Source organism: Lagenorhynchus albirostris, chromosome X (genome assembly GCF_949774975.1).
Source record: "Lagenorhynchus albirostris chromosome X, mLagAlb1.1, whole genome shotgun sequence".
Taxonomy (NCBI): Eukaryota; Metazoa; Chordata; class Mammalia; order Artiodactyla; family Delphinidae; genus Lagenorhynchus; species Lagenorhynchus albirostris.
The window spans coordinates 86,253,771-86,269,941 of record NC_083116.1 but is presented as its reverse complement, the minus strand read 5'-3'; the positions used below and the strand labels follow the sequence as shown (position 1 = coordinate 86,269,941).

The 16,171-nt window shown below is 42.8% G+C and overlaps 1 protein-coding gene and 1 long non-coding RNA gene across 14 annotated transcripts in view; one reads left to right on the top strand and one right to left on the bottom strand.

The window, feature by feature from the left end:
• The window catches only part of LOC132514095 (uncharacterized), a 35,759-nt gene extending 20,750 nt beyond the window's left edge, over nt 1-15,009 (top strand). Inside the window, exon 3 of one of the 2 annotated variants that reach the window (XR_009538617.1) lies at nt 14,572-15,009. This is a non-coding gene — a long non-coding RNA (uncharacterized LOC132514095). Of the gene's footprint in view, nt 1-503; nt 647-14,571 lie in introns of those variants that run through there. The other variant, XR_009538616.1, reaches the window with a different exon arrangement.
• The window catches only part of KDM5C (lysine demethylase 5C), a 32,455-nt gene continuing 31,221 nt past the window's right edge, over nt 14,938-16,171 (bottom strand). For all 12 annotated transcript variants that reach the window (XM_060138816.1, XM_060138806.1, XM_060138805.1 and 9 more), the window contains one exon: nt 14,938-16,126. In XM_060138816.1, the coding sequence (XP_059994799.1) occupies nt 15,767-16,126 (360 nt within the window). In that variant the 3' untranslated portion in view covers nt 14,938-15,766. The remainder of the gene's footprint in view (nt 16,127-16,171) is intronic.

Genomic DNA, 16,171 nt, shown 5'->3' with positions numbered 1-16,171 from the left:
ATCTTTTTAGCGGTTAGTCTAGAAAATTTACCATACATATTCAACCTAAAGTCTAAAGTTAAACATTATCGTAATCCCCCACCCAAACAATACAAGGATTTTATAATTTTCTTTTCTAAGGAGGATATTAACATATACACTAGATGGACATTAACAATATTATTATTTTGTGCAGTGTTTAAATGCTTGTTTACTATTTTATTTGTTCACCTTCCTTCTTAAACCTCAGACCTCCTTTTTGGGGATAATTTTCTTCCTTGAAATATATACTTTAGAAGATCCTTTAGGGCAGATCTCTTTACAGGAAACTGTCTGAATCTATTTATCTGTAAATGCCTTTATTTCACTTTATTCTTCTTTGAAAGATAGGTTTGCTATGTACTCAGTTCTGAATTACCTTTTTTTTTCTCTTAACACTTATAAAATATTATGGCGCTGTCTTCTGGTTTCCACTATTACTGTTGAAAAGTCTGCTGTCAGTCTAATTGTCTTTTTTCTTTCAGGTGTTCTTTTTCTCTGGCTGCTTTGAAGATCCTTCTTTGATTGTTGCTTGATTCTAAGGGCTTTTTATCATTGTTGTTCTCTGAATGTCCCTTTGTATAGCTTCCTGATCTTGCTTCATGAATACAATATTTTTTCTTGTCACTCTGAGGACATTAAATAATAGTGTCTTTCAAAAAAGTGTTCTTTTCCTTGCCTAGTTTTTGTTTCCAAATATGTGTATTTGGGTGTCAGTGGCAGTGAGAAACACTCACTGGCTACCAGATTTGGCCAAAGGCATCACAGAGACATAACCTATTCTGAAGCCCTAGAGAGAGTTTGTATGATATTGAGGGGGGCTCCATTAGTGTGCAAGCGTGGGTCAGTGCCACAGTTGTCACTTGATAGCATGGTAGTGCAGTATACTCTAGAGCCAGACTGCCTGGGTTCAAATCCTAGATCTGCCGTTTCATACTGGGCAAGTCATTTCACCTCTATATTCTTTAGTTTCATCTTCTGTAAAAATGGGGATAATAATAGTACTTACTTCACAGAGTTATTGAGGGTATTTAATGAGTAAATATATCTAACGTGTTTAGAATAGTGTCTGGCAGATAGTAAGCACTATATATGCATTTGCTATTATTACCATTATTACTTTTGTGCTGAGGGAATTGAAGGGAGAAGAAGAACTTCTATGGTGCAATGAGGAAAGCACAGAGTATATCTTGCCCTGTGTGTTCTCCTAATATCTTAGAAATAAAAGCCATTAACGAAAAACACAAAGTCGGGAATTTAGAGGCGTTATTTGGGTACTTTAGGCTGTGGGATATCAAGTTCATTAGGTAGTCAGAATGGGTTAGGGTTCTTCAGTGGGAAAACGGGAAGCAGGGTTTAAGGGTAGACCCCTCTTGAGAGGTGACCCACATTGGCTACTTCCTCATTGGAGCAGAACAATACCATATGGGGGAGCAGTGACAGTGAGGGTTAATCTAGGGTAAGGGATTTCCTGAGCATTTAATAGTGCTTTTCTCTTTGGAACTAACCTGTCAGGTACTGAGAGGCTTTAAAGGGTGTGATGGCTCTTCAGGCTGGGGACATGACTCTGTTGAGGGGCAAGTCTGCTCCCAGGAGTTGATTCACACTCTCAGAGGTAGGACTGACCACATCAGAAATGCTTTCAGTCTTTGTTCTAAATTCTCCTGGGCCTTCTCTGAGTTTGGAAAAATTCCCAGCCTCAGTAACTATCTCAGACACAATCTAGAGGATATGAACAGGAGGAGTGAGTCATACTGAAAAGAAGTGCTTGGTGGGGAGGCATATTTGAGGAAAGAGTCAAAAGTGAAAGTTCAAGAGATGCAAAAATTTTAAACAAGATTTTATCAAATCAAATCCAACAATGTATTTAAAAAGATATCACAACCAAGTGGAGTTTATCTCAGGAATGCAGCATTGGCGTAACATTAGAAAATAAGTCAACGCAGTTCACCATGTTAACAACCTCCCTCCAAACCCCATATGATTATTGCAATAAATGCAGAAAAACATTTGACAAAATCTAATATCCATTCCTGATTTAAAAAGAAAACCTCTTGGTAAACTAGGAATGTAAGGGAACCTCTCGACCTGATATAGGGCATTTACAAAAAACCCACAGCTAACACTATATTTAGTGGTGAAAGACTGAAAGTTTCACCCCCCCAACATCAGAGACAACACAGGGATGTCTGCTTTCACCACTTCTTTCACCACTTCAGCATTGTACTGGAGGTTCTTGCCAGTGCAGTCAGACAAGAAAAGAAAATGCAAGACATCAAGAAAAGAAAAGAAAAGGCAAGCCATCCAGATGGGAAAGGAGGAAGTAAAACTATATTTTTATAGTTATAAAAAACTATATTTTTATAGAAGATGACATGACTGTAGAAAATCCAAGTGAATCTACCAAACAACAGCAAACTACTAGAACTAATAAGTAGTTCCCCAAGTTGCAAGATACAAGATCAATATACACAAAACAATTGTATATGCCAACTGTATATAGCAATGAACAATTGGACATAGAAAGTTTTTAAATTCCAGCTATAATAACATCTAAAAATATGAATTAGGAATATATCTGACAGAAAGACCTGTACACCAGTATTGCCGAAAGAAGAACAAAATAAATGGAAAGATACACCTCGTTCATGGGTTAGAAAACTCAGTGTTGTTAAGATGTCCATTCTCCCCAAACCAATCTGTACATTCCTCATAATTCCTTTAAAAGTCTCAGCAGGCTTTTTTGCAGAACAGGCCTACAAAGGATATGAACAAGCGATTTCCTGAAGCAGAAAACTGAAAAAACTAACGGGCATAAGAAAAGATGCTCGGGCTTCCCTGGTGGCGCAGTGGTTAAGAATCCACCTGCCAACGCAGGGGACACGGATTTGAGCCGTGGTCCGGCAAGATCCCACATGCCGCGGAGCAACTAAGCCCGTGCACCACAACTATTGAACCTGCGTTCTAGAGCCCTCGAGCCACAACTACTGAAGCCCGTGCGCCTAGAGCTGGTGCTCTGCAACAAGAGAAGCCACCGCAGTGAGAAGCCCATGTGCTGCAACGGAGAGCCCCCACTCGCCGCAACTAGAGAAAGCCTGCGTGCAGCAACGAAGACCCAACACAGCCAAACATAAATAAATAAAATAAATAAATTTATTTTAAAAAAAGAAAATATGCTTAAATGCATTAGTTATCAGAAAAGTACAAAATAAAGTTACAGTGAGATTTCACTTTAGATCTCATAGATGGGCAAAATTTTAGAAAACTCAATCATGCCAAGTCCTATAATGGGAATGTGAGGCATAGGGACCCTCATGCACTTCTAGTGGTAGAAGGGACTTGGGCAGCCATCCCAGAGATGAATGTGGCAGTACGTAGTCCAATTCAATATCCCCATGTGCCCTCTAAAGAAATTCTCACACAGATCCATAACAGGTCATGTAGGAGAATGTTTGTTATGGTGTGGTTTGCAACAGTGGGGAGTTGGGGGCATTCTGGGTGTCCATCACCAGGGGATGCACAGGGAAATAGTGAGGGATGTGCTCCATAGTTGGCCTTTCAGCAGTTAGATCAGTGAGTTAGATGTACACAGAGCATCACTGGTGATCTTCAACACATAGCACTGGGCGAAAAATAATAAGCCATAAAACAAAACACTATTCACATAAGTTACAAATACATGCACATATACACCAAATATAAAAGAACTTGAACAAAAGGATACAAGTTAAACACATTCAAAGAGATGCCTATGGGCTGCCCTGGTGGCGCAGTGGTTGAGAGTCCGCCTGCCGATGCAGGGGACACGGGTCCGTGCCCCGGTCCGGCAGGATCCCACATGCCGCGGAGCGGCTGGGCCCGTGAGCCATGGCCACTGAGCCTGCGCCTCCGGAGCCTGTGCTCCGCAATGGGAGAGGCCACAACAGTGAGAGGCCTCCGTACCGCAAAAAAAAAAAAAAAAAAAAAAAAAAAAGGTATGCCTATGAGGTAGGATTTGTGGTGGAACGGGAGTCTGGATAATAGGGAGTAAACAAAACAAGCAAGGGAGAAAGAAAGAAAGAAACAGGAAGCATGTATTCCTTTGTCTTAGGTCACCTACTCTCTATGGCATTCATCCTTTAGCATCTGCTCTTCACTAAGGAGGAAACAGCCCCATCTGTCCTCTGTCAACCTGAGGACAGAATGCCCAGGTGAGCCTGACTCAGAATATCTGGACTTTGCAAATTTGACCACATGCTGCCGAAGCTCCTGCACCCCCTCCCTCCAAGTACTGCACAGCCTGGATCGGGCATGCACATACATTCCACCCAACAGAAGTTATCTGCTGTCTTCTACTCTTGCGGGAGGAGCAGGTCATGGGGAGATGAGAAGTAGAGAAGTCAGAGGGGCCCACTCCCCATCAAACCATATTGTTACCAGACAACTAATTTTTCTGGTCTGCACAACAGCTCTCTGGTGCCCTGACTGTGGTGAGCCATGTGTGTTTCCCTGGACTCACATGTGACCTCACCCCAATGACCTCCCTAGACTCGGCTCTTAAACTCTTAGGGAAGCTGGAGCCGGACTATGACTGAGAGACTGTTCAGCTTATCCCCTCCTGGGTATCTTCACCTAACAGTAACTTCAGTAACCAGCTAGGTGTGTGTTTGCCACTCCGGTTTTCAAAACAAAATAATATATATTATTTAGGTAAACTGTAATGAAAAGCAAAGGAATGAGTAACACAAAAGTCAGGATAATGGTTTCCTCTGGGGCAGGGGAAGGAGGTATGTGAAGGGATACACAGGCGGCTTCTAAAATACTGTAAAGTTCTAGTTCCGAACCTGGTTGGTGGGTATATGGATGTTTTATTATTCTTCGTTAAACTGTATAAGTAAGTTTTAGAAACTTTTCTATATGTTGAATGCAGTTAAAGTTTTCGAAGAAACACAGTTTTCAAACCCAATAATATTTACACCTGACAGAACACATAGAATCGAAGAGAATCACAGTGAACACATTAGAATATCTACCTATGGAGGCAGAGGGTTGGAAATGGGAGTAGAGAATGAAGAGAAAATGGAATGCATGGATAAATAAATAAAAAGACATCCATTCTAGTGGTCAAAGATAATGTGGAGTACAGTTTCCTCTACCTTCTGCACCTGAATATTGAATATGAATATTGAATGAATTGAATATTGAATAAAGCAGCTGGGCCTTATAAATCTGTCCAACACCAATAGGTGCAAAGTCAAATCACATGAAGATTATTATAATAAAGGGTTGCTACAGAAAATTTCCCAAGGCGGAGGATTTTGAAGGCCCCTCTGAGTGGTCATCTCTCCAAAGTTTTATCTGTAGACTCCTACCCAACGTTCCTGGAGGATTCCAATACAGCCCTTGGCACACCAGCCCATTTCACAATAAAACTCAAAAACAAGCAGAGAAAACAGGAGACTAAAGTCATGTCCCTAGAAGAGCAGAAGAAGCAAAAGAAATTTCCTCTATAGTTTTAAAAACAAGAAACAAAAAGCTGGCAGTTGGGAAAATGAGTGCTTGAGTAAACCTCAGCCATCCTCAGCCTGGAAAAGAATCATGGGGGTTACACTGAGTCTACTCACATCACTCCTAGCCACACTGTTTCGTTTTATCCCCCAATCCTAGCATCCCCGTCTCCATTGACTGGCAAATGGGCATTTCCCCCCTCAATACTAAGGCCACCTGCTCTACCTAGTCTCCCCATGCTCAGTTTGCCTCGTTAGGTCTGTTGTTTGCTGGGATTGAAATTGAGATAAAGCCAATTATCCCTAATCTTAGGAAATGGCTCCCTATTACTGTGTTATATACAATATACCTTCCTGCCTAACCCCTGTGTGTCTACTAACATATCAGGTAGAAATACTACTTACAAATGAAGCATAGTAATGTGCTGTAGGCCAGTTGGAGTATAATGCCCTCTGTAACAGCCTGATCTGATCCACAGTAGCCAACTTTCTGGGTTGGGCTCTTACAGATGTCCCAGTCAAAGCTGACCTTAACAAGGGGGAGCAGCTGATTAGGACATTCCCATTAAAATCAAAATTACACAGCATATGCTACCACCTTCCTGTCCCAAAGAGCCTGTCATCAACGTCCTCCTCAAACATGGCATCTTTTTAAAAAAAACTATAGTTAATTTACAGTGTTTTAATTTCTGCTGTACAGCAAAGTAATTCAGTTATGTGTGTGTGTGTGTGTGTGTATATTCTTTTAATATTCTTTTCCATTATGGTTTATCACAGGATATTGAATATACTTCCCTGTGCTATACAGTAGGACCTTGTTGTTATCCACTCAAACATGGCATCTTAATACCAACTCAGAGTCTATGCAATAGCCCTGTCCTCCTGGTAAGAAAGGCAATTTATTCCTAAGAGCCAACAGGTCTGCCACCACGTTCGAGACCCACACCACATTAATGAATATGTCACCCCTTTCATCTCAGAGTTCTAAACCCACCATCATCTTCTCCATGAATCCAGCTCAGACTCCTCTGAGATTGATCTGAGCATCTCTTTGTTTCTCTGTTTCCGGACACTCCAATTCCCCAAAACTCTGTCTTCACCCACCATCGACAACAAATAACTTGAACTGTCACTTTCCAGGCTGTACCATCCATAGGGAAACTAGACTGTCCTGTTGGTCCTCGATATGCCTCAGTGTCACCTGAGAGCAGTAAGTCTCAACTCATCAGACCCAATGTACCTTTTACTCTCCTGAAATGGGATTCACTACTAATGGAACCCACCTACCCAGTTCTCAAAAATCAAGATAATGCACTAATTTCAACGTAAAAGGAATATATCAAATGATCTTTTCTGCATCAATTGAACTAATCTTATGACTTTTATCCTTTAGACCATTTATATAGTGACTTTTGATATTGAACCATAACATCCTTATATTCCTGGGGTAAACTCTACCTGGTTATAATCTATACCTTTGAATATACTGTTAATGTCTGTTGGCTAACATTTTATTGGGGATTTTCATTTCATAAATGAAACAGCCCTAGAATTTTCTTTTCTTTGGTTCTCCTTATCTGGTTTTGCAATCTAGGTTGCACTAAGCTCAAAAAATTAAATGGATAGGTTTCACTCTTTTGTTATTATGCATAAGATTGGAAACTTGAAAGTTTTCTACAGCTCACCTATAAAATCAACTAGGGTTTTGAAGGAGGAGAGTTCCTTGACTACCATTTCAGTTTCCTTAATACTCACTGGACTATTCAAGACCTTTCTTTTGTGCCTATTTTAGCATGTTATATTTTTCTAAGAATGTATCCTTTTCATCCAGATTTTCAAATTCATTGGCATATCATTCATAATTCGTCTTTTAAAAGAACTTAATTCTGCATTTTGCTTTTGCATTTTTCTCCCCCTTCCCCCTTTTTTTCTTGATCACTCTTGTCAGAGGTCTGTCTCCCTTATGAGTCTTTTCAAAGACCAGTTTTGGTTTGGTCAATTTTCACTATTGTCTGTTGTTCTCTATGTCGTTTATTTCTGCCTTATCATTATCATTTCTTTCTTATTTCTTTGAATTTAGTAATATAAACAGTGTGGCATTGGCACAAAAATAGAAAAGTAGACCAATAGAACAGCATAGATACAGACCTGTGACTATAAAGGAACCTAGTGTATAACAGGTCAATGGAGAAAAGACAGTTGCTTCAGTTGATGGTGTTGAAAAAACTGACTCTTGACTTGGAGAAAAATAAAACCAGACCCCTGCCTCACACCATGTAAAAAAATGGACTCTAGATAGAGGACCTAAATGTGAAAGATAAAACTCTAATGTTAATAAGAGAAATTGTAGGAGGATATCTTTGTGACCTAGGGGCTTGGAATGACTTATTAGATAAAACTGCAAGACTATAATGCATATGGTAAAGAGTTGATTGATTCGATTACATCAAAATTAAGGATTTGTGCTTGATGAAAGACACTATGGACAAAGGTAAGAGATAACCTACAAATTGGGAGAAGGTATTTGCAATGTCTAAATCAACAAGGGATTTAATATCTAGAGTATCCAAAGGCTTCCTGTGGATCAACAAAAAAGAGACCACCACCACCAGTTGGGCAAAGCATAGAACAGACAGTTTGCAGAAGAAGAAATTTGAAAAACCAACAGCATATATGATGAGGTTTTCAAGATCATTGGAAATCTGAGAAGTTAAAATAACCGTGAGATATAACTTTACATTTATGAGACTGACAAAATTAGAAAGCAGGATAATGCCAAGTGCTGGTGAGGCTCTAAGGACCTATAAACCCACCTGTGTGGCTGGTGGGAGTGTGGACTTGGGCAGCCATTCTGAAGGCTGTCTGGCAGTACCTTGCCAAATGAAATATGCATAGACTGTATGACCCAACAGTTCTGCCCCTGAGTATAATAAATCTTAGGGAAATACACACATATATAAGGGGACATATGTGAGGGTGTTCATCACAGCATTAAACCCAAAAAGAAAAGGCAAAAAACTAAACGTATGTCTCTTCAAATGAGAAGCTTCCAAGGGCAAAAATACAAGCCTTCACTCTTTAAAGTGGATTTTCCCAGCACATGTGTCCAGGAACCCTACAGTGCTGCAAATCAGTTCCACGGGTGGGAGTTATTGATAGCTGTAACTTTAAAAATAATGACAAGTGTTTTAAAAATATCTCTAACATTTACAACTGGTTTTTTAAACCGGTTTTAAAATATTTTGAAACTATATTTGAACAGTACTCGCGTGGTTTTCTCTGTGAACTTCTAGATCCCATGATTATTATGCTGCCAGGAAAGACTCCATGCGTAGCTTCCACCATCAGAGAGCGGCTCTGTGCAGGCTGCACTATGCAACACTCCTCTGACCTTCTCTGGGAATCATTCCACTTAATATGATTTTTACTTTGCTCCTGCTCATCAAGATAATTTGTTTTGTGTGCATAAGTGTAATATTTAAATTTTTATTAGATTCAATCTAGGGTTTTAATTTTTTTCTAGTAATACAGAAGTTATGGAAGTTATATCTTATCAGAATCATCAGCATCTATTAGTAGGTGCTGCTATAAGGAACATCATTAATTTTGTTTATTTTCTCTGTTGTTATCTCCCATTCTCTCTTTCCCCTCTCTCCCTACCTTCTTTCCTTCCTTTCTTCCTTCCTCCGTCCCTTCTCTTATTCTTTATTTCTCTCTCTCTACTTTCTCTCTGTCACTCTCTCTCCCCAATTTCTCTTTTTCCCCATCTCTTTGTATTACTGGATTTTGATGTTAACAATGAACCAAATGCTGATTTTTGATGGAATTTCATTCTGGGTTATCATTTACTTTTAGAAAAAAATATGAAAACATAATAATGGGATTATTTAATTAAGTCAGAATGGGCTGTTATAGGCCCTTATCACTTCAAAAACGCTGTTATTCAAAATATGTTCATATGTGAGTATAAGTAATAGTTATTTTGAATATTTAAAAGTTTTAGAATTTTCATTATGAAGTTAACCAAAAATTAATATTTCATTTACCACATGTGGATTTTTTAAATGTCAGTGAAGTTCATTTTAAGTACTCTTCATGCATCCTAATATTAAATATCATTTTTGAGAACCTAACATATAAATAGATTTAATTTATAAAAATATTTGTTTCCAAATCTGTATTAGGGTTCTCCAGAGAAACAAAACCAATAGAATGTGGGGGGGGGGGTGCAGAGAGAGAGACAGGGAGACAGAGAGAGAGACAGAGGTATTTATTACAGGAATTGGGTCACACAATTATGGAGGCTGACAAGCCCCAAGATCTGTAGGGTGAGTGGGCAAGCAGGAGTCCTAGGAGAATTGATGGTGTAGTTCCCATCCAAAGGCCCAGGAAGAGCCAATGTTTCATTTCGACTCCAAAGGCAAGAAAAATCTTGATGTCCCAGTTCAAAGGCAGTCAGGCAGAAAGAATTCTCCCTTAATCTGGGGAAAGTCTGGCTTTTTGTTCTATTCAGACCTTCAACAGATTGGATGAGGCCCACACACATTGGGGAGGGCAATCTGCTTTATTCAGTCTACCAATTCAAATGTTAATCTCATCCCAGAGCACCCTCACAGGAACACCCAGGATAATGTTTGGCCAAATAGCTGGCAGTGTGTGGCCCAGTCAAGTTGATACATAGAATTAACCATCACAACTTCACCCCCTGTCAACTTGACACTCATAGGCATCTCCTTAAATCACACTTAATCTCCAAATGAAGATAATAAAAAGGTTATCCTTCCACCTAACATGATACAACTACCCTGCATACAACCAAAAATGCACTAACCCCTTCCCCAGAAGAGGAGGTAAAGTCCTTGTATGATGTTTACTCTTCTCTTTGACATCCCATAACTTAAATACTATGATGTAAAGTTAACAATACTTAAATATTATGATATAAAGTGAATACATCTTATTTTACATGATAAGGGGATAAGAAAGGGAAGAAAACAAAGATTATATATATATATATATATATCAAAATAAAGAGACACTAGTCATGAAAGTTGTCCTCATTTCTGTAAATGACCATATTGTCATGGCTGGTATTTATAACCACCTTCTTCCACTACCCATTCCGTATTTCCTTTGCCTTTAGCAAGCACCTCAGCTGGTCGTAGTTCTTTACCCAATGGAGTGACGCAGTCCTTCATTCCTGAAGGATCTGGACCATTACTAATCCTGCCTGGATTGGGTTGTTGTAGTTTTTCATTTAGTTTAATCACAGGATATATAATACTAAGAGATACCTAGGGCATCTCCTGTGTTGCAGACATGGTCTTTCTTACCTCTGTTATGGAGTAGCAGCCCAGTTTTCCCTTGGTAGTCGAGATGAGTCACCCCAACCAGCAAAGTAACTCCCTTCTTTGCCTATTGATTCAGAGGCATGAGGAGCCCAAAGTGGTGGGGCAGCTGGTCTTAACTCCCAGTTCAGTGGAATCATTGTTGTGTGTCCTTGTGGAAGCATTCCTCCCTTTGGGACTAAGCCCTCTAGGCCAACAGAGCATAAGGTCATGGGAACGGGAAGCAAACATTTTGCTAGTGAGTCACCAGGGATAATTTGAGTGGTGCCACTCCTGTTTCTACCCGATTCCTGGACCCATGAATCCTGACTATGGGAGAAACAACGCCACATACTGCTCTAGCCCTGCAAGGCATTGCCACGTAACTGACCCTGTAACTGACTCTTCTAAAGGCCATTCAACTATTCATCAGGCCAGCGGCTTTGGGATGGTAAGGAACATGGTAACACCAGTGAATTCCATAAGCATGGTCCCATTGCTGCACTTTTGGTGAGTTCCTTTATCAGAATCAGTGCTGTGTGGAACACCATCATGGTACATAAAAGAAAGCATTCTGTAAGTCCATGGGTAGTGGTTTTAGGAGAAGCATTAAGTGTAAGGAAGGCAAACCCTTATCCAGAGTGTCTATTCCAGTAAAGACAAAATGCTTCCCCTTCCGTGATGGGAGTGGTCCAGTGTAACCAACCTGCCACCAGGCTGATCACCCTGGGGAATGGTGCCGTAGAGGGGGCTCAGTGTTGGTCTCTGCTGCTGGCAGATGGGTTATTCGGTGGTGGCCGTAGCCAGGTCAGCTTTAATGAATGGAAGTTCATGTTGCGGAGCCCCTGCACAACCCCCATTGCTGCCACCATGGCCACTTTGTTCATGAGCCCATTGGGCGATGAGACAGGGGTAGCTGGGGAAAGAGGCTGACTGGTGTCCACAGAATGGGTCATCCTATCCACTTGATTATTAAAATCCTCCTCTGTTAAGGTCACGCTTTAGGGAGCATTCACATGGGATACAAATATCTTCATGGTTTTTGCCCATTCAGAGAGGTCTATCCACATACCTCTTCCCCAAATTTCTTTGTCACCAATTTTCCAATCATGTTCTTTCTAAGTGCCTGACCATGCAGCCAAACCATTGGCCACAGCCCATGAATCGATATGTAATCACGTGTGGCCATTTCTTCTTCCAAGAAAAGTGAACAACCAGGAGTACTGCCCAAAGTTCTGCCCACTGGGAGGAATCTCCTTCACCACTGTCCTTCAGGAATGTTCCAGAGAGGGGCTGTAGTGCTGTAACTGTCCTCTTTAGGGTGGTGTCTGCATGTTGTGCAGAACCACCTATAAACCAGGCCCTGAGACTTTTCTTCCTGTCAACTGATTGTAGGGAACTCCCCATGAGGCCATAGGTGCAGGAGAGAAGGCAGTGTAGGGGGAGAGAAGGCAGTGTAGGAGTGGGGGCCGTGGACATTTGGGCCACTTCTTCATGTAACTTACTTGTGCCTTCAGGACCTGCCCGGACCCAATCATATATTGTATATACTAATTCCATTTGGTGATGGAGTGTTGCTGTGCACGCCCAACTTTATGACTGGTGGGTCACATATGCCTAGTTCATGATGGGAAGCTCAGGTCACATGGTAACTTGGTGGCCCATGGTCAAGTGTTCATTCTCTACTAAGGCCCAGTAGCAGGCCAAGAGCTGTTTCTCAAAAAGAGAGTAGTTATCTGTGGATGATGGTAGGATCTTGCTCCAAAATCCTAAAGGCCTGGGCTGCGATTCACTTATAGGAGCCTGCCAAAGGCTCCAAACAGCATCCCTATCTGTCACTGACACTTCAAGCACAATTGGACCTGCTGGATGGCATGGCCCAGGTGACAGAGCAGCTTGCACAGAAGCCTAGCTCTGTTGCAGAGCCTTCTCTTGTTCTGGGCCCCACTCAAAACTAGAAGATTTTTGGGTCACTTGGTAAATGGGCCAGAGTAACACACCCAAGTGACTATGTTGCAGCCCAAATCCAAAGAGGCCCACTAGGCACTGTGGCTCATTTTTAGTTGTAGGACGTCCGGCTACAACAATTTACTCTTCACCTTAGAAGGGTTATCTCAACATGCCCCATGCCACTGGACCCCTAGAAATTTCACTGACATAGAAGGCTGCTAAATTTTGTCAGATTTATATCCTACCTTCTGATGTGTAAATGCCTTACCAGTAAGTCTAGAGTAGTTGCTACTTCTTGCTCACTAGATCCAGTCAGCATAATGTCATCAGTGTGATGGACCAGTGTGATACCACATGGAAAGGAAAGGTGATAAAGCTACGTGCAAACTAAATTATGACATAGCGCTGGAGAGTTGTTATACAACTGTAGGACAGTGAAGGTGTATTTCTGGCTTTGCTGGCTGAAAGCAAAGTGCCTCTGGTGGGCCTTATGGACAGGGATGGAGAAGAAGCATTTGCTAGGTGAATAACTGCATACCAGGTACCGAGGGATGTGTTAATTTGCTCAGTGAAACCACATCAGGTACAGCAGCTGCAGTCGGAGTCACCACCTGGTTAAGCCTGCAATAATCCACTGTCAATTCTCCAAGATCCATCTGTCTTCCACACAGGCCAAATAGAGTTGAATAGGGATATGATGGGAATCACCACCCCTGCATCTTTCAAGTCCTTGAAGGTGAAACTAATCTCTGCAATCCCTCAGGAATGCAGTACTGCATTTAGTTTACTATTTTCCTAGGTAGAGGCAGTTCTAGTGGCTTCCATTTACAATTTCCCACCATAATAGCCCTCACTCCACAGGTCAGGGAAACAATGTAGGGATTCTGCCAGCTGCTGAGTAGATCTACTCCAAGTATGCATTCTGTGACTGGGGAAAGAATCATAAGACGGGTTTGGGAACCCACGAGGCCCACTGTGAGACAGAGCTGAGCTAAAACTCCATTGATCCCCTGACCTCCATAAGCTCCTACTCTGACTGGCAGACCAGAGTGGTCTCCTGGAAACAGTGTCAGTTCAGAGCCAGTGTCCAGTAGTCCCCCAAAGATCTGATTATTTCCTTTTACTCAATGCACGGTTACCCTGGTAAAAGGCTGTAGGTCCCTTTGGGGAAGGCTGAGAGAAAGATTAACAGTATGAACTTCTGGCAGTGTTCCTCAAGGAGACGTGGGCTCACCATTCCAACTTTCAGGATCCTATTCGTTCCCCATCCATGCTCTCTCACTTTAACAGGGGACACACCCTGTAAGGCCAGGAATTCAACTTGTGTTGAAATTCAGCCAGTTGCAGGATGAGATTCTGGGTTTGATTTTCAGCAATCTCAGCCCTGCAACTACAGGAGATAAGGGTCTCCAGGGCACACCTAGAAGCTTTCAGGTCATTTATGTGGCTCTTGTGCTGGGAATTCAAATCCTTGAGCTGGTCTTTACTTTCCCCACTTTGTAGAGCAACATTAGGAGCAACCAGCCAAGCTCATTATAGTCATTAATTTAAGAAACATGTTCAAAAATACAGAGTCACCCAGATCCTTGCTTCTTATGAGTGGTTGATTATGAGTATCCACTGGTAATATTTTGTGTATCTCTATAAGCAGTTCATGCCATGGAATATCCGTGCTCTCTTTACTACTGGGATAGTCATTAGTGTCTCTAAAATCTAATCAGATTAGAAAGCCAATTCCAGAAACCCCAGAACCAATTCAGAAATTCATCCTTAAAATTCTGTTCCTCTAGGGGCTTCCCTGGTGGCGCAGTGGTTGAGAGTCCGCCTGCCGATGCAGGGGACACGGGTTCGTGCCTTGGTCCGGGAAGATCCCACATGCCGTGGAGCGGCTGGGCCCGTGAGCCATGGCCGCTGAGCCTGCGCGTCTGGAGCCTGTGCTCCACAACAGCACAACGGGAGAGGCCACAACAGTGAGAGGCCCGCGTACCGCAAAAAAAAAAAAAAAAAAAAAAAGGAAAGGAGAAAGGATAAAGTACTCAGTATATGGCCTTAGGAACACTGGTTATCCACTTGGTTTTTCCTCTTGGCCCACAAAGCCTAAAATAGTATCTGACACTGTTCTCCCCCACCACAGAGAAATGCACTTCAGAAACATGTTTCCAAAAAATGTTGCTAAGGGTTTTATTTCTAACAAGAGGAAAATAATAAAATAAAATTAAAATAGGCTTCAGTTGGAACCAAGTTTCTTGTTTTGCTTTTTTTTTCTTTTGAACAAATTAATTACACACCAACAATCTTCTTTTATTACAACATGAACCCAGGAGGAGGAAAGGAGACAGGGCAGGACATGGAGGGAAGATCAAGGTGGTAGTGAGGACAAGCACCAAAAGCTTTCTTCAAATCACAGGGAGCCCTGCTCAGCTCCCCAGCCAAATTCATTTAAAATAAAAAACTGTGAGCACAGCTATGTGAAGTTTCCTCCTCCTGGGTGGAACAGTCAGGGGAAGGGAGGAGAAGGAGGCAAAGGGAGGAGGGAGGCAGGAGAAGGGGGGAAGGAGGAGAAGGAGTGAAAGGGAGAGGTGAGGTTAGTGTAGCATGGCCTGGCGAGGGCCACAACTGGGGAGAGAAGGGAGAGGAGATTCCCCCAGTTTGCATATGCACTGGCCGTGTCTCTGGAATGGTGCCGGCCCAGCCCCAGCCACCCCCCTGCCCACCTGCCCATCTGTCTATCTGCCTCAGGTGTCTGGGAATGCTGGTTAGAGGCTACCAGGGAGGGGGACTCCAGGGGCCGGCCCCCAGGAGCTGAGGTCTGAACAATACCTTGGAGTCAGAATATAAAAGTCAAGGGACTCGGGGATGGGCTGGGGTGGGGGGGTGGCCATCCCCCCTACTCGCCCACCTCCCAAGAAGCAGGCCTGATGGTCAGAAAGAGGATCCTTGAGGCCAAGGGGTCTCTGTTGGGGTCTGTGCTAGGCTCAGCCACTGTCACAATTGTTGCTGAGGCGGCTGCTGCGGGCAGGGCACGTGCAGCCGGGGAGTCAAAGTGGAGAAAGGGGCCAAGGAGCCTGAACTGGCCCCTAGCGCCGGCTCCAAGCCATTCTGGTTCTCCTGGGTGCCGGGGCTGTCAGTGGTGGGCAGGGGTGGGCCCTCACCCCCAGTCTCCTCCTCCAGCTCCTCCTCCTCCTGGGCCTCCTCGGCCTCTGGCCCTGAGCTCCGTACCCTCTTTGGCTCTAGCTCCTCTCGGGCTGGGTCATCGCCCTCCCCACCCCGATCCACCTTCCGCCGCCGCCGCCTCTCCAGCGCCCGGCCCCGTGCTCGGCTCCCATGGCGCTCTGCCTTCTCCAGCTGTGATCACCAACGGGCAAAGAGAAGTGCGGGACAGTGGTCAGG